This window comes from Camarhynchus parvulus, chromosome 6 (genome assembly GCF_901933205.1).
Source record: "Camarhynchus parvulus chromosome 6, STF_HiC, whole genome shotgun sequence".
In the NCBI taxonomy this organism is placed as follows: Eukaryota; Metazoa; Chordata; class Aves; order Passeriformes; family Thraupidae; genus Camarhynchus; species Camarhynchus parvulus.
Genome location: NC_044576.1, coordinates 20104079 through 20125681, shown reverse-complemented (window position 1 = coordinate 20125681; position 21603 = coordinate 20104079). Strand labels below are relative to the sequence as shown.

Here is a 21603-nt window from a genome sequence, read left to right as displayed (position 1 = left end):
GCAGACACTGAGCTTTGTTTATACCAAAACTGAGCTGATTTACAGTTCATTAAATGTATAAACTATGTTTGATTTCATTAATGGTAGCTTAAAATACTTAGATTACAATGTTGGACTTGTACCACCCCTTTGAAACAATCAGGTTCATTCACACACACAGAGTACATCTTAGTTGATTGTATCTTTGTAAGCTTTTTGAGTTTAAAAATCCTTCTGATCTTTTTGGCAGGACATGATCAACACTTTATTGCCTAAAGTGTTGCCTGCAATAATTGAAGGTCTGCAAGATCTGGATGATGATGTCCGAGCTGTTGCTGCAGCATCTTTAGTACCAGTAGTGGAAAGCCTGGTCCAACTTCAGTCTCAGAAGGTGACTGAACTGTTTTAAGTTCACTTTTGGTCTAAGTGAAAAAAAAAAATAATACTTAGAGGAACACTTCTTTTGTTGGGTTTTTTTTTTTTTAATGATAAACCTCCTCTGCTTATTTGTGTAGGTGCCTTTTATTCTTAATACCTTGTGGGATGCACTTCTGGAGTTGGATGACTTGACAGCTTCCACAAACAGTATCATGATCCTTCTTTCATCCCTTCTGACTTACCCTCAGGTCCGCAAATGCAGGTAACTTTTCAGTTAGTTTTTCTTCAGTATTACAGGTCTGAGTGTCCACTTAATGTCAAATTGGAATTACCAGTTTCTTTCAAATCATGTACCAAGGACATGATTAATGTAACTCAGTATTTTATTTCTCCTCTGGTTTTTCCATGAAGTGAAGGTTACAACAGTGCTTCTATTTTGATGACGTTAGTGAAATGCAACAAAGGAATTAAGAAGTATACTAGACATGGTTTATATGTGGCTTTTCCCCCCTTTCTGCCTCTGTCCATTTATCTTGGGTGTTTTAGTAAGGGATATTTGTTCCATTCACATGGTGGTCCTGCCCACAAACATCTTGTTAACAAGGAACAGACAAACTCCAGACGAGACCAAACTGTGTATATTAAAACTCATTCGTGAGCCTGTAGAACTTTGCTATTGGAACAGTTCTGAAATAAGCTACAAACATAAATTCACATCAAGAGAACAACCAGTAGTTCTGTGAGTGGTTGATGACACTGCCTAGTTGCTGTCTCTTTGGGACTCTGACAAATTAAAGGAGCTGCATCTTAGTATGTTAAAATTTTCATAGTACATGTGGTAAACTCACAGTATCTGCACTTAAGGTAGATACTACACACATTTGATTTTTCTCCTGTATGATTAGCACTGCTGAAGCTGGTGGTTGTCCAAATCTAAAATAAAGTATGAAGTTTTGTTACTAATGCAGTCTTTAATTCAGCATGTACTACTTGCTTCAGCTGATATGCCAGTTCATGCAAAAAAGATGCAAGCTTGTTTTAAATTATTGGTAACGTCATAACTGCCCAACAGCAACTTCAGAACAGAAACAGCCCCTCCTTTTTTCTAAACAGTTGAACAAAGCCTTATGTATAATCTGGGAAAAAAACATGGTAAAAATACATGCTTAAATTGACTAGTTCTCTATAGCAGTTTTAAAAACCCAAACCAGTATTCCCTGAAAAAGGATACCAACTCAAACTATTTTAAATGTATAAGCTGTAGTAATTTAATCCTTCACTTAAAATCCCCAAGTGTATGCAATACTGTCTTTTCTTAAAGCTTTCTTTTGGGTAAAATGAGAATAAACAAAATGAACTTAGCTCTGTGTGTATGTTTTTATCCCTGACACTGCCTCTCCCTCTCCTGTAGTATTCAGCAATCCCTGACAGTTTTGGTCCCACGTGTGTGGCCGTTCTTGCACCACACGATATCTTCTGTGCGAAAAGCAGCACTGGAAACATTATTCACACTGTTGTCTACCCAAGACCAGGTAAGAATTAGAGTTATTAATGTCTTATTGTGATGCATATTGGAATATACTTGGTCTTATGATTTCCTTGTTTCAGAGTTCTTCAACATGGCTGACTCCAATTCTGCAAGACATGTTGAGGCACATATTTCAGTTTTGTATCTTGGAAAGCAACCAAGAAATTCTGGATCTTATTCACAAGGTATTTGCATGACTTCTTCTGGATATAGTGCTTGTGTATCCCACTCTTTCAAATCCTCTGTACTTTTGTGCAGATGAAAAATAGTGTGCTAATGTTAAATACTTCGATGCTTTGCTGTAGAGCAAATGAGAAAGAGTTCCTGCAGTTTCTCAGCATGTGTATGATCTTATTAGACCAGGTACAAATTTGTCATGATTTCTACTGTGATTCTTTCCCAAGGTGTGGCTGGAACTGTTAAACAAGGCATCCGTACAGTATGTTGTTGCAGCTGCTTGTCCATGGATGGGAGCCTGGCTTTGCTTAATGATGCAGCCATCTCATTTGCCCATTGACTTAAACATGTTGCTAGAAGTAAAAACCAGGTCCAAAGTAAGTGAAATATGGTCTCACTGACTGTTCTGAGGAAAGTATGAAATTGCTTAGCTGTATATAAAACACATTCTAAGGATGTTAGAGGGGAGTGGTGGTGCCTTTCAATAGTTCTAAATGTAAACTGTCTTACAAGCTTCAGTTCTGTAGAGCAAAAGGGTTCTTTTCAGGTTATCCATGAAGAATTAAGTTCTGCTGTGTAGTGTTCTCTATGTAGATACTCAAGAAGTCCTCATTTACATGGCTCTAGAGACATCTGTTTGCAGGACTGAGTTAAATCCAGAAGCACTGTGTTGTTTCTGAAAAGATGCTGAGAGAGGTTTTCTTTTTCCTCTGTGTGTTTATCAGCTGTATGTCAAGTATTAACCTTAATATTATAGTGCAAGAACGTGGCATACATTTAACTAGACTACAGAATGATGACGACAGGGATGATTTAAAATTATTGACTGCTTTAAGAAATCTGTTACCCAAGAAGTGTTCTGTCTTAGTCCAACTTTTTCATGGTGTGGTGATTATTTGTGTTGTTATGGAATATGAATTTATCTTTTCATTACAAACACCCTTTCAACCTTTTCTTTATTCCACAGGAAAAAGCAGGTGCTAAACTGCGTCAAGGTCAAACCCAGAACAAGGAAGTGATTCAGGAATACATTGCTGGGGCAGACAGCATTGCAGAAGATCCAGCAACCAGGGACTATGTTGTCATGCGTGCTCGGATGATGGCAGCAAAGTCAGTTTACTGGAAATATGAAAAAAATACTTAAAAGCAATGTGTTTTTTTCATAAAATATAGTGGTTTTGCCAAAATCTAATTATCATTTTTACATCTTCACGTTGAATCATTGATTGCAGAGTAATTATAACATTGAAGTGACTGTTCTTTTTCATCTTGTCAGGTTGCTGGGAGCACTTTGTTGCTGCATTTGTGACCCAGGTGTAAATACTGTTACTCAAGAAATAAAGCCAGCTGAATCATTAGCTCAGCTACTGCTCTTCCACTTGAATTCTAAATCTGCCTTGCAGAGGATTAGCGTTGCGTTAGTAATCTGTGAGTGGGCAGCCTTGCAAAAGGTAGGATGTTTCTGCAGCAAAAATATATTTTACTTACTATCTCAATCCACTGCTTGTTGTGTGGTACTTAGCTTGAAATAAGATTTCAGTAGGTAAGCTAAAATGGTGTTTATACATCTAAATACCAAAATCTTGATCGTTAGACAGTGGAGGAATACAGGACTCAGTAGATAAATGCCAGCTGTCAGAACTATGAATCAGTAAATATGCTCACATTTTTTCTACAAATAAATCTATTCTCAAGATGCCTTTATCTAAGGTCAGTGATTCCTTTTAAGATGACTGTCTTTTATCTGCTCACTATCATTTCTAGTGGCAGACTTTTTGTTCCTAATCCTTTATCTTTAATATTCTGGCTTATGAATGTTAATTGTCCCTCTGGAAACTGGATTTTTGTAGCTAGATTGAGCTGCCCAAGACTGAACAAAGAAACTGTGATTATTCAGAAATGCAAATTGTGTTTTTCTGTTACAGGAGTGTACAACTGTGGCTATTTGTGTTCAACCTCGTTTACTTGGGGTCCTTTCTGAGCATCTCTATTACGATGAAATTGCCGTTCCTTTTACACGAATGCAAAATGAATGTAAACAACTCATCTCATTACTAGCTGATTCTCACATTGACATTGGAAACAGAGTAAACTGCAGTGTATTTACAATAGATCAAGCTAATGAGCTGGTAAGTAGAGGCATGCCCGCCTTTCCTCCAAATCTGTTCTTGTCTTGAAATACACCTTCAGCATAATTATTACACAGACAGTAACTTGCAGAAATAATGTGGTGACCTTTGCATATCTCATGAAAAAGAATGTATAAAGATTCTTACTGTTTCCCCTGAGGTGTGTTTACAGTCTGACAAAAATCAAGTGCAATGCAAGGTACATACTTAATGGGAGAATAAAACTGAGTGTTCTGATCTCAGCTGTGGATTCACTATTGAAATCTACACACAAGTAAATGAAGCAGGCTTCAAAACCATTGTCAGAAGACTTGTAAACAGACTATGTAAATTCTAGACCTCCTCCCCCCTTGCCCCTGACCTTTTAATCTGCTTGTAATCTTTTTCCAGTGAAAGATTTAAGTAACAATAGTCAACCATTTATGAGTGGGGACGGGTATGGAAGGTTCTGCAACTACTTTGTTGTGTTTTTTTCTTAGATTTTTATCCCAGTCTCTTTCCTCAAAAGAAAATCAGCTGAGAAGCAATTTGTTCGTGCACAGAACCTTGCACATCCTTTCTGGATTGTTGTATTCACATTCTGCTTTGCTAATCTGTCACATGCCTAAATATTTCCAGAATATCTGGGTAGAACAGGGAGAAATGGGACAATCTAAATTTGCAGGAGTATGTAAACTGCTCTTGTAGCTTTGGGAATTTAGACTTGAAATGTCTATGATATACCTGATTTTTCTCTTTGATCTGCAGTTGAGGATTCCCAGAAATACATTTTGGAGCATTTCCTGTTATTTACTGGGAAAATGGAGGTGGTGATATGTGGTCAAGTGACTCATGTTGTGCCATGCAGATATCCTGGTTTATAGTCAATGAAACAGATTTGCAATTCCTTTTTTTCCTTTCTCTTAGGTGACTTCTGTTTTCAATGACGTGACATCATCCTTTACTTTGAATCCTAAAGTTCTGCAACAGTTGGACAGTAAAAGGCAACAAGTCCAAATGACTGTTACAGAAACAAATCAGGAATGGCAAGTGTTGCATCTACGAGTCCATACCTTTGCTGCATGTGCAGTTGTGAACTTGCAGCAGCTTCCAGAAAAACTAAATCCTGTTATAAAACCCTTAATGGAAGCTATCAAAAAAGAAGAGAATACACTCATACAAAACTATGTGGCTTCATGTATAGCAAAGTTACTTCAGCAGTGTACAACCAGGTCTCCTTGTCCCAACTCAAAGATTATAAAAAATCTTTGCAACTCCCTGTGTGTGGATCCACATCTGACCCCACTGGCAGCATGTCCTGCACAGCCTCAGAGTAGCCATGAAAACTCAAAAGGTAGGACATCTAAGACTGCCAGGATTCTTAATATGTCTGTGCTTATTTCTGAGCTGATGAAATGAGTATTTGAATGAGGATTGTTTTCACTGATTTTTAAAATGCCAGCATCTGAGTATTTATTAATAGTGATTTCATTTAGATATTTTAAACTGTGTGCAACTAATGTGTATGGTTTTATATCTATATATCTATATATATGTGTAAAATACTTTAATTCTAGTTTCCAGGTATGGACTCTTGTTTGGTTAATATCTACTTCTGATGACATTTCACTTACAGATGTTATTGAGTAAAAATGGAAATTAAAGCAGCCTGTCAAAAATGTGTGGCTGGTGTTGCATTCCATAGGCTAGTCATAAGATAAAAAGATGAGGACAGTGTTCAAAATTAATAAAATAATCCTATGCATGCAATGGTCATGATTTTTTTTAAATGACTGTCCATTATTGAAAATGTATGGATTGAATGAACCCAGATTAACCCAATTAAGATCTTAATACTCTTAAACATTCTAACCTCCTTTAAGATTTGATCATTGTACGTTTTACTCCTTAATGAATGTGTCTTCCTTTATCTCAGAGTAGAATAACATTCACATCTGATTGAGAATGAAGCTCTCTAGTATAAATGGAAACATCAACAAATGCAAAGATACTGATGGCATCTTTTATTGTATCATGACAGAAGTATTGAATTGTTTTAAAGGACACAGAACATAAATTGGTTGGAACTTTAGAACATAATGTGCTCATGTGTTCACAGGTAACATACATGTTACCTGTGCTTCTTCCTGAATTATAATTTCTGGCAGTTTGCACACTTAACTTCTCATTCAGAGTCTGTAATGTGGTCCTAGCACAGTAGCTCTTTGTACTGAAGCTCCATCGTCCTCAAGGGTGGAAAAAATTATGGGTTTTTTAAAGCACAATCAGCAGATGACTTGTAGGTAGCTCTCACTTCCCCCTATGTGTTAAACTACAGCTTAAAGTGTTGTCAGCTGTTCTCCCTTTTCTTTTAGGGCCCAACTCTGATAAAGATGGGATGCAGCACACAGTTACTAAGCACAGGGGAATAATTACACTGTACAGACATCAGAAAGCTGCTTTTGCCATCACAAGTCGGCGAGGTCCTACTCCAAAAGCTCCAAAAGCCCCTATTGCAGATCTCCCCACAGGCAGCAGTGGAAGCATTCCTACAGAACTTGATGAGGTACATTTCAAAAGCTTGAATTTGCAACTTCACATCCACCCCTCCTTTCCATTGCTTTGAATTCACTGGAGTTGATACCTTTGTAGTAGGGATGGCAGGGGTTTTGCATCACAAAACAGGAAGTTTTGTGATGCAAGCAGCTTATGTTTGATGTTTTAAATGTTTGTCATTAAGAACATTAATAACTCCTGAAATGTTGTATTTACTATAGAATATGAATATCAATATAAGTTCATGGAGATGGATTTCCACAATGGGTGGAACAAACACAAGAGGACACAGACTGTGTCCTGCCCATGTTAGTGTTGGTCCATTTCAATGCCTGGTGGATGCTCCTGAAGCATTAAAACCAGCAATTGAAATATGATTGTGTAAAACAGCATGTTTGTGTGACTTCTATACTTGGTGTCCAAAACTCTTCCCTTTTATTAATTTCAAACTTCAGCATGTTTTAATGAGGTTCTAGGCAGGACTGTGAACTCCTAAACAGTGTTGTGGATTTTATTCTTAATTATTGTTTTTTATTAATTCTGCTTGCCAGAGAGCAAGAGAAGGGGGATAAATAACAAATCAAGTATTGAAAGTTTTCTAATATAGTACTGTTCTTGTTATCACTGTATTGGCCATATCTGAGGTTCTGGAACCAGAACCACTTGGAAACATCTTGTTGAAATGGACCGATACCAGCAAAGGCCAAATCTCAAATTTATAGACTTTAAATAATTGGCTGTGAAAAAAAATTTGGTTTTTACATGTGTATAAAGAATAAAGGAATTAACTCGGGGAAAAAAATCTGTTGGTGAATGTGTTGTAGGTAGGTGTAAACACAATCAGAATTTAATTGCTATGTAATGAGAGGTCACCCTTGACAATAATTGTTATTAAATGTATCTAACCTTGCTACTTTGAATTGTTTAATTCTAGGCTCAGAAACCTTATGTTGTACAGAGAAGAGGAGCTGAATTTGCCTTATCTACTATAGCTAAACATTTTGGTGCTGAAATGGCAACGGGATTGCCACATCTCTGGGATGCTATGGTTGGTTCGTTAAGGAACAACATTCACATAAATAATTTTGGTAATTGCACTTCTGATTTAAGCTGGGGAAGGGTGGCAGGCTGGAGTCAGTATGTCAGTCTGAAACTGAGCACCTTTTCTGTTTTTACCAGACCGAAAGCTGTTACTGGAAAAGGGAGATGCTCCTGCCCAGGAGCTGGTGAATTCCTTGCAGGTTTTTGAAACAACAGCAGCTTCAATGGACACTCAGCTACATCCTCTGGTAATCAGCTTTTGCATGAAACACTTCAGTCTCTTTATTGCTAGTGGTTTAAGTCTTTATTTTTCTGTTTTAGATGCTTTTCTGATTTTGCTCAAATGGTATTTTAGTCACTCTAAACTAGCCTGCCTGTTCTCCAAGTCCTCTGTCCTAGTCTTGATAAACTGAAGGCATAGCCTCCAGCAGTCAAGATGTGTAATTTTAAAGCTTTTTTTTTCCCCCTGTATTCTGTAGGATATTAAATTCTGTCATTTATGCAGGTCGTAGAATAAACCACAAAAGCAAACAGCTACCTAAAAGTTTAGCCCTGGCCTACCCTTTTTTGGATGAGATCCCAAACAATATTGTGTCCAATGTTTGAGTTATGATAGTATTTATGTTGTTGTGTTACACTGGAATCAGCATCTCTGCTCTGCTTTATTCTAACTCTGTATTTCCTAAACCTGGAGAACAGACTGGTAATATGATGCCTTCTGTTTGTTATGAAAGTACAGATAAAAATGTGGTTATGTAGCACTGAGTGGCTAACTGAAAGACTTTTTTAATACATACATTTTATATATATACACATAAATGTGGTATGTAGTTATTGTGTAAGTTGGTTTTGGTGGTACTAATAATGTATGTAGTTTAAAAAAAAATTGTAGAAAGTCAAAGAGGCTGAACTTGGTTCATCAAAGCTAGTATTTAGGGACTTTCACACTAGGAAAAACCTGACCATCTGTTTAGGTATCCAATACAAAGGCATATCTGCTGCACTGATTAAAAGGAAGACACATACACACACCAAGGACACAGATGTATACCCTGCTGGGGAGATGCACATTTCCTTCTGGGTGTCCTCCTTGTCACACAGAATTATTGAGATTCTCAACATGAGTAATTAATTTGCCTAAATACAAAAGGAATGGGTCTAGGACAAATTTGCTAGCTGGAAGGAATTCTTAAATCTATGTACCTGTACTTAAGAAATAAGTCTTTTTTCTTTAATAAAAAGTTCTGGATATTTAGTACTATATTTTCAGCATGAAACACTTCCTTGCTAACTAAGGGCTTAATTTTGTCTGTACTGGGGAGTAATACATGTTCAAAGTTCAAATTGCCTTTTTCTTCTGAAATAATTTTTTAGTTTTAAACAATTATATCTTACGAAGGAGCTGTTTTAAGCATTCTTAAATGACTTTAAAAGACTCAGTAGTTTTAATTTTTTTATATAATTGATATTAACCTTTACTCCCCACACCTTTTTCTTTTGTTCAGTTAATACAGCATTTGCCTCATCTTTACATGTGCCTTCAACATCCCAGCACTGCTGTGAGACACATGGCTTCCCGTTGTGTGGGTGTTATGAGCAAAATAGCAACCATGGAAACAATGAATATCTTTCTAGAGAAAGTTCTACCGTGGCTGGGAGCAATAGATGACAATACCAAACAAGAGGGTGCAATTGAAGCACTTGCATGTATCCTTGCCTTGGGTATTCAAAAATGCAGAAACTTCTTTGCTGTTTCATTTGGGTGAGCAAAAAAAGTTGCCTGAAAAAATGGGAGAAGGAATGAAATAAAATACTAAGCTGTTTTTTGTTCTGTGGAAAGAAACAGAGGAAAGTTTAATTTCCATTGCCCTTATTTTATCTGCCAAGTGACATTTTGGTGGAGGTAATTCGGTTTCTCAAACCCTGCACTTTGCTGGCTAAATGTAATTGGGTAGATCAGATTTCTCTGCTTCTGCATTGCTTTGTTACTAGAAATTTCATTCACCTGAGTGTAACAATTAATGACTCTTAGTTATTGAGTGAAATCTTCTGGGTGTATATCTGTCAGACAAACCTGAACTGTTAAAAACTATTTCCTTAATAAGCACTGAAGGTGTAATGGAGCAGCTGGATGTTGGTATTGTCCCATACATTGTTCTTCTGGTGGTTCCAGTTCTGGGTAGAATGAGTGATCAGACAAACAGTGTGCGTTTTATGGCCACTCAGTGCTTTGCCACACTGATAAGACTGATGCCTCTTGAGGTAAGCTCCAGCTGTAAGTATATGGGTGTGTGAGCTGTCCTGCATCCACTCTCACCAGCTGCAAAATCCAGGCTTCTGGCTTATCAAATGCTGAATGAGTAACGGGTTTTAAAGGTGTTGAGTCCATATCAGATAATAGATGTGCCCTTTTTAAGTAAAATGAACAAAATTGGACCCTGTGCTAGCAATTTTCTAATTTAATGTTAAAATAAAATTTCTCTTTATAAGAAGCTCACGTCAGCTGTATACATAAAATTAAATGGTAGATTTATTAATTTTGTGTGTAATGCTGCTTTTCTTAGTTTGGGTTTAAAAGTTTTAGGCATTCTGTGTGCACTCTCCTTAGGTATGTGTGTTGCTGAATATATTGTCAAAAGAAATGCTCAAAAGCAATACTGGTTTAAAAGCAAAATCAAAAATAACTGTAATAAAAATAGTGTGGGGATAAGTAGAGTCATTTATTACTGATTCCTAAAATGAAAAAACACCACCCTACATATTTAGGCAAAATACTGTATATTACAATGCAGTAGTGCTTAATCAGTACAGATCTGCTGCAGTCTTTCATTCCTGCTACAACTTGCATACCTCAGACAACTTCTGATGTTGTGCATCAAGGACTACGATGCTTCTAAGTAACTTAATGTGACCACCAGATGGTAATAGAAGACAGTTTAGAATTTCCACAGCAATAATGAAAAACAATTATCAGCTTAATGCATTTTTTATTCTTTCACTTTTTAATTTAGCACAATAGAACCTCGGAATCTGATAACTAGTGATCTGCCTTAACAGGAGCACTCTTACTTTAGTGTGTGCTTACACTGAGATGTTCAACAAGTTGAAAGGGAGCAAAGAATTTCTAGCATGTTCGTTGCAGTGCCATTTGCACCAGGGCCCTTCTTCATATGCATGCTAAACACAGTCCTGTGGAATACACCTAGCTTCGGGCTTGGGGGAAGGGTTAAAGCTATTTTAATAAAGTTTAGTGAGAATCTCCTAAAACGTACTGTACTTGTTTTATTAATTGCATGCATATGCATGATCACTTCATATTTCTTTTCCATAGTTATAGAAGAAGTGCCTTCAAATTTCCCTTTCTGGCTAAGTTCAGTATCAGATACTGAACTATTTTAAATATGTAGGCATAGAATGAAGCAGATTAGTAGTGAGAGAAAATACTTGCATTGTCATGGAACAGTATTTTATTTAACAATAAATAAATAGCATTAAGTGAATTGGGGCAACTTAACTATGCTCTGTTTCCTGCATCTTTATGCTCAAACTGAATATTCTTACAACCATAAAAATGGAAGAATGAGAGGAGGATTGTAAGATAAATGGTTCAACTTGATCAAACTTGTATCGATAAGCAATTCTGCTGCAAGTTGACAACATATTTGAACAAAATTACCTGCTATAGTGCTCATACTGCAGGTAGGGTCTTCTAAAAGGGAGTGTAGGCAGATTATTGAACAAGGAGGCTGCTGTCTTTGTGTATGTGTGTATTTAAATATCCTATGGGGCAGTACTAACATCCCTCTTCCTTACTAACCACATACATGGTAGAATTATTTGGTAGAGGTTTTTTTTAGTCAGGAGCCCTCTGTAAGTGTTTAGTAAGATGGGTTTCAAAGTAAAGCTGACTAAAGGTGGAAGAGGCCCAGAAAAATGGGATGACAGATGTGATAGTGGGAAAATAGAGGTGCTTCTGCTGCTGCTGTATGTTATTATTATTCTTTGGGCTTCTGGCCTGGTATGGGGAGTACCTAACAAGTAAATGTCTGCTGTTACAGACCTAGAGGGGTTCAGGTTTTTTTTCTCCCAACAGTTTTCAACTGCTTGAATTCATCCTGTGGGTCTCAGTATCACTTTAGATCTAATTCTACTAAGTAGGAGAAAAATCCATCAAACTTTGGATGGTAGCTTGTGGCTCAAGAGAAGTGGGTGTCATAGGATTCTCTAGCCAGCCAGATAAACCCTCTGATTAGAGGTAGAATTGCTCAGTCTTTGTAGAGTCTTAGCAGCATGACCAGAATTTTCTATCTCTTGTGTAATTTTTATCAGTCTTTTCAAAGTGTCCTTTTGGGGCAGGATTTGTCTCTTGCAACCCTGCATGTGTTGACCTGCAAGTAATCAAACAAGTATAGCTAAATACAGTTTTTAAATTTTGAGTTTAGAGTCATACAGTTGAGAAGATTGCAGATCTTTACTGTGTGTTTAAAATGTCTGAGTAGTATGAGGTTTAAGTTCTTCTCCTCTGTGTGGCACTTAAGTCCTGTAGCCCTTACATGACTGCTTTAAAATGTTACCCTAGGCTGGTATACCAGACCCACCAAACATGTCTGAAGAATTAATCAGAATGAAGGCTAAAGAACGTCACTTTCTGGAACAATTACTGGATGGAAAAAAACTGGAAAACTATGAAATTCCAGTACCAATCAAAGCAGAGCTCAGAAAATACCAGCAGGTAACAGCTTATACTTTTATTTTTAAAGTTCCGGTCTGATATGGTTTCATGGGATAATAGGAGTTGTTCAGATACATTTTTCTTGTGAGTTTTTTGAGTGTTTGGTTTCTGTTGTGCAGTGTGTATCTTGGACTCTGGGTATGGAAGAACAAATGAAGTAATGCATGCTTCTTATACTGTTCTAGTGATATTTTTTCCCCTTTCTGGAAAAAATAACATTGCTAACACTGACTGTGGCAGCCCAGCACTGCAAAGCCAGGCCTCACTGTACCATTTGGGTGTTTGTTTTTCCCTTTATTCCCCCTGCTTTGAGTAAGTGGGCAGTAGTGGATGCATTTGTGGTGGGGAACCAGCTCCTAGTTTGGCAGTCCTGGGTCATTGAACATATGGATGTGTGAACTGAAGCTCAACTAGCAAAAAGCCAGGTTTTATTGAGTTTCTCTCCTTTTCTGATTTCAGGATGGAGTGAACTGGCTTGCATTTCTCAATAAATACAAACTTCATGGAATTCTTTGTGATGACATGGGCTTAGGAAAAACTTTACAATCCATTTGCATTCTTGCAGGTGATCATTGCCTCAGGTAAGCTTAAACAAATGACATTTTGTCTTAGACTTTAACGATAGGTCTTGTGTGGTAATGAATCCGGACATTAGTCCTGGGCAACTGTGACTGTAGGTGGCTGTGCTTGGGTAGGGGGTTTGGACCAGGTGGCCTCTGCAGATCCCTTCCCACCTCATCTCTTCTGTGAAAAAGAATTTTTTAAAACTCTATTTTATACTCCTCAAGGGCTCAGGAATATGCAAGAACGAAACTGGTGGACAGTGTTCCTCTTCCCTCCTTGGTGGTGTGTCCTCCTACGCTCACAGGACACTGGGTGGATGAAGTGGGCAAATTTTGCTCAAAAGAATATCTTAATCCATTGCACTATACAGGACCTCCTACTGAGAGAGCAAGGTAACCCATCTTGCATTTATAACTGGTTTAGAGTAAAATATCGCACATGGAATTTTTCAATTTACTTTACTACTGCTACTGAAGCATAGTTTGTGGGCATGGGAGCATTTGTGGTGGTATCCTTAAAGGCTGAAATAATAACAACATGTAAGGAACACTTCAATTAACTCCTCTTTTTTTTTTTTTTTTTAGATTGCAACACCAGGTGAAAAGACACAATCTCATAGTGGCTTCATATGATGTTGTAAGAAATGACATAGACTTCTTCAGGTAAGAATTGGCTTGTTTTCTGAAGTTTTTAATAGCTTAGAATTTTCAGTGCTACTTAAGTCTGTGTTCTTCTTTTCTAGAAATATTAAGTTTAATTACTGCATTCTTGATGAAGGTCATGTAATAAAAAATGGAAAAACAAAGCTGTCAAAAGCAGTAAAACAGCTGACTGCTAATTACAGGATAATTCTTTCTGGGACACCAATCCAGGTAATTGATTTTCTATTTTGGATGAATAGTGGAAAACAAACAAGATAGACCTATCTTGCACTCAGTTTTATTCTACCTTTTAACAATCATCTTGTTCAAAATACACACTGTAAAACAGCTTTTAATTTCTAAACTCTCAAAATGACATATTTTCCCTTTCTTGGTATACCTATGTATAGGGGAATGAATGCAAGTTTTGTGGTATTGATGGGATTCAAAAGTTGGCAGCAAGACTTTCTCTACCACTTCCTCTTTAAGTGTTGGGCAACGAAGAGACCATTTCCATATGCCTCAAGTAAAATTAGCAGGAAACTCAATTCTAAGATCTCCAGATTTTGAGCTTTGTCTGAATGACTTGGCTGTGCAGTATCTGTCTCCCCCAGGACTAAGACCACTGGTGTGTCCTGGGGTTTGTTAAGCAGAACTCTGGGTGTGGCTTAGGGCACCGGCCACAGTGGGAAGTCCATTTATACATTCAAGTGCATGCAGAGGTATTTCTGTTACTCAGAGGAATGAAAGAGCCACCAAGCTCCAGGAGCTTGGGACTGGGTAAATAATGAAATATTTTCTGATACCTTGCAACAGCTTACTGTTTATGAAAATAATTTATCAAATGTTTCTTTTATGTGCAGAACAATGTGTTAGAGTTGTGGTCGTTGTTTGACTTCCTAATGCCAGGATTCCTGGGCACTGAGCGCCAGTTTGCAGCTCGTTATGGCAAACCAATCCTGGCAAGCAGAGATGCCCGCAGCTCCAGTCGAGAACAAGAGGCTGGTAAGGATCAAATGTTTCATCTTTAGGTTTTTGTTTTAGCCTTGTAAATGAGAACTGCTAATGAAAAGTGTGGTTATTTCTAACATCAGAGATTGAGAGGGAGCTGAATGGTTTGAAAAATATGTTTTTCTTCTGAAACACTGCTGCTGTTGCCCTCACTAGGGGTACTTGCAATGGAAGCTCTGCACCGCCAAGTCCTGCCATTCCTGCTAAGGAGAATGAAAGAGGATGTGCTGCAAGATCTTCCACCCAAAATTATTCAAGATTATTACTGTATTCTCAGTCCTCTACAGGTATGCTTAAAAAGTGGCTGAAAGTTTATTTCTCAGCACAGCTAAGACCACAAAGGCATGAATTCAGTATTCCTGTGTCAGTCTGATATCAGCTCTGACATTCTCTGGATGTACTAAAAGAATTTTGTAGTATGTGTTTAAAACACTAATTCCAGTCCTGTAGTAATAGTGTATTTCTTGAGCTTAATTTTGGGCTTTATTCAGGAACAACATGTAGGCATCTGCAGATTGTTTTTCAATAACACTTTCCAAGTTGAAAGAAAATAAATGGCAAGAGATTCTGTTGTTAATGCTTATCTTCTGTTACATATGAAATAGCTTTCTTGATGTATGATAATTCAGAATTTTAACTTGAAACTAAACTCTAAATGGGACTATCTTCTGTCAGAAAAAACACACTCATTCTCTTGTCTGGTATGCAGGTTCAGCTTTACGAAGATTTTGCCAAGTCTCGTGCTAAATGTGATATTGATGAAACAGTTTCTTCAATTTCACTGAATGAAGAAACTGAAAAACCAAAGCTTAAATCTACAGGTCACGTATTTCAGGTACAGGTTTTTTTCAGTAATTTTTATTATGTAGTATATACATTTTTGGTAACTGTATGTATAGGTTTAGTAAAAAATAAAAATCAAAAGAGTAAACTTTGACATTTGTGGTCATATGATCTAAGTAGAGTATTTATGGCTGGAATGTGAAGTATAGCTATTATGTTTAAATTATGAGTTTGTGTCTTATGATGCATAACACTGCCTCATATTTTTAATGTGATCTGCTCAGTTGGTGATCAACTATTTTGTGGATCTTGTAAAAACTGAATACTGAGAGAGCAAAACCTCAGAATGAGGGAAGTAATTCTGATTGTGTCAGCTCTTACACTTCAACATTAAGATTCTGAAACATGGAGAAAATGTTTCCTTAAGGGTAGATCTGAATTTATGAAGGTTCACGATCTTATAGAACTGAAGAATAACTCTTGGTTAACTGGAAACAATTATTCTCAAACTGCTCCCAAACCCATTTCCTCTATTGCAGACTCAGATGAAAGTGTGGGAAATGGTAATCCTTGTATTTTTCCAGAAAGAAGGGACCAAGATCACAATGAGTGTAACAGTGTTTGGATACAATTTGAAGTGCAGGTTTTAAATGTGCAGGTTTGATGAAAATACACCATAAAGTCCAGATTGTGGAATGTGGCAGTGACCCATGTACTTACAGTTAATTCTGTTAATCATTTTTCTGTAACTGTGTTCTTGCTTATTATTTGCTTGAACTTCATTTCTTAAATAATTCAAGGCATTGCAGTACTTACGGAAGCTCTGCAACCATCCAGCATTAGTGCTCACAACCCAGCACCCAGAGTACAAGAGAATTACAGAGCAACTTGCAGCTCAGAATTCATCCCTTCGAGACATCCAACATGCACCTAAGCTGTCTGCTTTGAAACAAGTGAGTGAACATGTGTTGTGCCTTCAATTCCCTAAATGTCTGTACTGCTGTTACAGTTTAGGACGTTTTATTTAAGATTTCATCCCTAGGGAAACTCTTTCATAAAATTAAGTAGTAAATGAAAAAGAATGCAAGGGTCTTTCAGGGATATGCCCTATTTTCCCTGATAATTTAAGACGGGGTTGGGGGGTGGGGAGAGACACACATAATCTTCATGGTGATGATGTTTATATAAGTTGGTGGCTTATGAAAAACCTTACTTCTATTTTATTCTTCTCCCTCTTGTTGGAATATTTTTTTTTCATTTTTATTACACAGGAGACTACTTCCTTGATAAAGTTAGATTGCATTGCTTTACTTACAATAGAATTTAAGTAAAGAAAAGGTTTTTTTGCATTTTTTAATGACTCTTAAGTTTTTCATAGTTTGATAGGGAAGCCAAACTTTGCCTTCTTGTCATTTGAGTGACTGTCAGTTCCTTCTGCAGTTTATTGTTTCTCAAATTTCTACTTTTGATAATCAACAAATGTTAATATTTACATGAGCTCTACAGTCATTTTAATGACACATTTTTGTGTTCTTTTACTTAAAGCTGCTGCTAGACTGTGGTTTGGGGAATGGTGGATCTTCAGAAAGTGGTACAGAAGCAGTTGTGGCCCAGCACAGAGTGCTTATCTTCTGTCAGCTGAAGAGTATGCTGGACATAGTGGAGCACGACCTTCTGAGGCCTCAGTTACCTTCAGTTACGTACCTGCGACTGGATGGCAGCATTCCTGCTGGGCAGAGACATTCCATTGTTTCCCGGTATGCCTCATCCCCTCATAACCACTGTGAGGCCAGCTTTGATGAACTGTATTATTTGGATGGTGCAAAATTGGGTTTTTTGTCTGCCTCAAAGCAGATGAGGTTCATAAATTCTTTATTTAAATGAAACTTACCATACTTAACCTTTTCTTGTATGCAGGTTTAATAACGACCCGTCTATAGATGTTCTTTTGCTCACCACTCATGTTGGTGGACTGGGACTTAACTTGACAGGAGCTGACACAGTTGTGTTTGTGGAGCATGACTGGAACCCGATGAGAGACCTGCAAGCCATGGATCGGGCACATCGCATTGGGCAGGTGAAAACCTCTTTATTTCTCATAAGGGTGGCTTTTCTCACGCTGAACTTGCTTGAGAGAGTTTGTAATGTATAACAAAGTGACATCTGTAGGTTTCTACCAAGCTTCCATTCATGCTTATTTCTTGCAAATATGTCAGCTGCTGAAGTGCATACTTCCTTATTCTGCTGCCAACTTGATGAGTCTTCTCTTCTGTACTTCCTGAGCTGCTGGGGAGAGGCCAGAGAAGAATCACCCTTTGGTGGAGGAAGAGATGACTGAGGACCGAGACAAGGAATTGAAGTGACAGCCTACAGGGTTGTCCTTCTCTGGTGCAAGACAGGGCAAGAATGACTGCTGGTAGTCTTCCCCTAGAGCTGTAAAAATCAGTGAATTCTTCCAGAGTACAGAGGCAACTGAAGACACTTCTACTGTATAGTGGCATAGTCTTGTGCTTTCCATCTAATGTCTGTCAGACTGATTAGAGTTACTGAAGGGTGGCTCCAAGCCAAACTGCCTCTAGACTGTCCATGATAAACACTAAAAGCTTATGCTTTCCTGAATATCTGAGATGATACTTGTTTGCTAAGTGTGCTTTTTTTCTTTCAGAAACGAGTTGTTAATGTATATCGCCTGATAACCAGGGGAACTCTGGAAGAGAAGATCATGGGTCTTCAAAAGTTCAAAATGAATATTGCAAATACAGTGATCAGCCAAGAAAATGCAAGCCTACAGAGCATGGGAACAGAGCAGCTTCTTGATCTGTTCACTCTCGACAAGGTAAAGAAATAGTTTTACAAATACCTACCAAAAATAGAGTCAGCTTAGGGAAAAGCTTTGCTTTGAAATGTGAAATTTAATCACACAAATGCTTAAGTTGGACTGATGAATAGTAGACAGCTCTCTAAACAACAGGAGGAAGTGATATTTCCCCAGAAGAATTATCAGACTTGAAGAATTTATTAGATTGTTGAAAACATTATTCTTAATATTAACAGGATTTTTTTTCTTTTGTGAAGGATGGCAAAACTGAAAAAGCAGATACCTCTACCTCTTCTGGGAAAGCATCAATGAAATCAGTACTCGAAAACCTTGGAGAACTATGGGATCAAGAGCAGTATGACACTGAATACAGTCTTGAAAACTTTATGCATTCATTAAAGTAACCACCCCATATTTGTAATGCAACTGCTGCTAGTTCACATATTTTTCTGCTGATATTCAGCAAACTTCAAAGCATATAGAGTGAACCTTTAGCTTAATGTGTAAATAGACTTACTGAAAGAAGAATCTTCAAAAGACTGGCATGAAGTAGTGTCAGCTGTTTCACTGGGAAGTTATTCTGTCTTAAACGTTTGCACTGTATAAAAACTTTAAATGTAAACATTGTGAGGTGGTTCAAATTTTACTGGTTCTGAACAGCTGCAAATTCTTACTTGGTAGAAGAATTAAAACAAAGCAGGTTTTACATCTGTTAACAAGTGTGACTTGTGTTTGCAGTTAAGTCCACCATTATTTCTTTCTGTATCTATAATAGTTTTGTACAGTTGTTTCAGTGAGTACTTCAGGTTGTTCAGTGTACATTTTTCTTTTAAACACAACTTGCTTTTATGGTATATTTAAAAAGCAATTTTCAACTTAAGCTTTCATTCAGATCATTTCAGGAGTTACATCACCAGAGGCAAAGCCTAGAAGCCTTGAAAGTACTGAAGAATGGAATGGCACTAGGCCTGTGCACCCATCTTTGTATATTGACTATATATATATCATGCTCTTCAGTCTTTTGACACCATCTTGTGAGAACAACTGACTTGAACTTTTTAATGTAATGAGCTCTATTAAATACAGGTAATGGCCTGTTTGAGGCCATGTTTGCATCCTGTTAGCAGGGGTGTACTTTTTTAATTTATCTATAAGGCTAGAATATAGCCACTTTGAGAGATGCATGTATTCCATATGTTTCAATCCTATATATTTTTTGTAACTAAAAGAAGAAATTAAATATACAGACAGACATTTTCCAGAAGTAGATTTTACACTGTCTAGGATTCTAAAATCCATGCTAAAAGTGACTGTGTACTAAACCAATGCATGATTTAAAGCTTCTTAAATAGGGAGGACTTTTTTTCTTTAGGAGAAAATATACATAGAAGTACCTACATTCAGTTTGAGGTAATTGAATAGTTAAAGCTGTGTAACAAAGATAGTAAAAGACTTTAATAGCAGTGAGTGAGAATAATATGGCTGTATGTTATGCAGCTTTTTATAAAAAAGGGAGGCAGTATAAAAGTGTGTTTCTAGATGTGCATATGTACCAGTATATGCACTTTTTTATAAATATTAAGTTATAGATAACTTACAGCAGTTGTCTGAATACATAGAATATATGTATAAATATAAAACCCAAGGTTTATAGCTTGCTGTGTGCTTAAGCATCAGAGCTTAAAAACCACCAGAGACCTCAACTATTGTAAAATAAGATTGTTTTAAAACTATATAAATCAAGACAGTTCTATATCATTGGAGAAGAATTAATGTCACATTTCAGTAGTTATGAACTGCCAGATTGTAACTAAATTAGCATTCCATGAAAATAAAACAAACTGGGAATATATAAGTTGCATGTTGGGTTTGTCCATGTTTAGTTTTGTTTCTCTAGGGAAGGCTTATCTGGCTGTATAAACAACGTAATGCTTTTGGAAATTACAGCTGGATTATGAGTGTTATATTGGTTAATTTCTACCTTCAGACTATTTCTGTTGTGCTTTCAGCTGATGATCCAAGCAGGGGAGACAAGATGGGTCTTGGTGGTGTTTGCAGAGAAGTTACAATGCTGGAATAATGCGTACTTGAAGATAACTTGGTGCAGTAATTTGGTGATAGTGCCTAGAAATAACAAGATATTTGAATAAAGAAACTTCTTTAGTGGTAAAAATTGCATATGTTTTTCTTCAAGAGTTTTATTAGGTGCAGTGGTAAGAAACTTTGGGTTCTGTTGGGAAAGAAATGGACAGCCTAGGACTTTAAGCCATTTATTTATCACATTGTGGTTGCTATGCAACCATAATAATTTTAGCGATGGCTCTCTTGGATATCACATCAACAAGACTCCTGCACCTGAAAAACAGGAGAAGGCAGAACCTAGAATAATTGTTTCAAGAATATTATTTGTACTGGCTGATGTTAAGTGTTCTGCGAATTAATGCTTTGAAATGTAACCCAACAGGAACACTGCACCAACTATATAAAAAATTGGATTTTGTTGCCTTAATATTTAACAAAAAGCTGTTCTGTGCTTTTCAGACTAGCAGATCATTTGGCAAAATCTGGCTTGTTTGTGCAGTGTCCTCAGTGCACAAACTGGATTCACTTACAGCAAAACTCCAGCAAGAAATAGCTCTTAGAATACTTCTAACTGCATTTGATCTCTTTAATGGGTATTCAGCTGGACTGGACCAGGGTCTGGACTGGAATAGGAAAGTATTTATTTCTAGGCTGAAATGAAACCTTCAACTATGTCAGATTCTCAGCACCAGCCATTTTGCTCTCCAGCTCTGCCCCTAGTACAGGTTGTTACTTGCTAATGAGGATACAGCCTAAGCCTTGACTGACTGCAGGTGGAGTCACTGGAGGCCCAAAGAAACATGAACTGAGTAAAACCATACATAGGCTCAGAATGCTTTGGGCTGGAAGCAGCCCTAAAGATCATCCAGTTCCAAAGCCCTTCCATGGGCAGGGACACCTTCCACTCCACCAGATTGCTCCAAGATTTGTTCAACGTGTCCCTGAACACTTCCAGGGATGGGGCATCCATAACTTCTCTGGGCAACCTTCTCCACTGCCTCATACTCAAGGTTTGATGCATTGTGTGTAATTTGCACTGAGTTAAAGTAGTCTCATCATTTAATAGCATCAAAAAACCACTAATAGTCACCAAAGCCAGACCTCCAAATTAATGTAGTTCCTGATTTATAGCTTGCTAACCTGTGAAAACTAAGTACCTCTGACTGGTGACCACATTCTGGGCTGGAAGGAATGACTTTGAAACA

The 21603-nt window shown here is 37.4% G+C and overlaps 1 protein-coding gene across 2 annotated transcripts in view; it reads left to right on the top strand.

Moving 5' to 3' along the window:
• The window catches only part of BTAF1 (B-TFIID TATA-box binding protein associated factor 1), a 43070-nt gene extending 22133 nt beyond the window's left edge, over positions 1-20937 (top strand). For both annotated transcript variants that reach the window (XM_030950902.1, XM_030950901.1), the window contains 27 exons: positions 230-370; positions 495-619; positions 1769-1889; positions 1966-2070; positions 2290-2439; positions 3030-3172; positions 3339-3513; positions 3988-4191; positions 5098-5524; positions 6546-6736; positions 7661-7814; positions 7906-8015; positions 9273-9474; positions 9881-10029; positions 12347-12499; positions 12959-13080; positions 13288-13455; positions 13648-13725; positions 13806-13935; positions 14568-14709; positions 14872-15002; positions 15425-15550; positions 16299-16451; positions 17044-17255; positions 17416-17575; positions 18164-18334; positions 18574-20937. In XM_030950902.1, the coding sequence (XP_030806762.1) occupies positions 230-370; positions 495-619; positions 1769-1889; positions 1966-2070; positions 2290-2439; positions 3030-3172; positions 3339-3513; positions 3988-4191; positions 5098-5524; positions 6546-6736; positions 7661-7814; positions 7906-8015; positions 9273-9474; positions 9881-10029; positions 12347-12499; positions 12959-13080; positions 13288-13455; positions 13648-13725; positions 13806-13935; positions 14568-14709; positions 14872-15002; positions 15425-15550; positions 16299-16451; positions 17044-17255; positions 17416-17575; positions 18164-18334; positions 18574-18720 (4290 nt within the window). In that variant the 3' untranslated portion in view covers positions 18721-20937. The remainder of the gene's footprint in view (positions 1-229; positions 371-494; positions 620-1768; positions 1890-1965; positions 2071-2289; positions 2440-3029; positions 3173-3338; positions 3514-3987; positions 4192-5097; positions 5525-6545; positions 6737-7660; positions 7815-7905; positions 8016-9272; positions 9475-9880; positions 10030-12346; positions 12500-12958; positions 13081-13287; positions 13456-13647; positions 13726-13805; positions 13936-14567; positions 14710-14871; positions 15003-15424; positions 15551-16298; positions 16452-17043; positions 17256-17415; positions 17576-18163; positions 18335-18573) is intronic.
• The last annotated feature ends 666 nt before the right edge of the window (positions 20938-21603 follow it).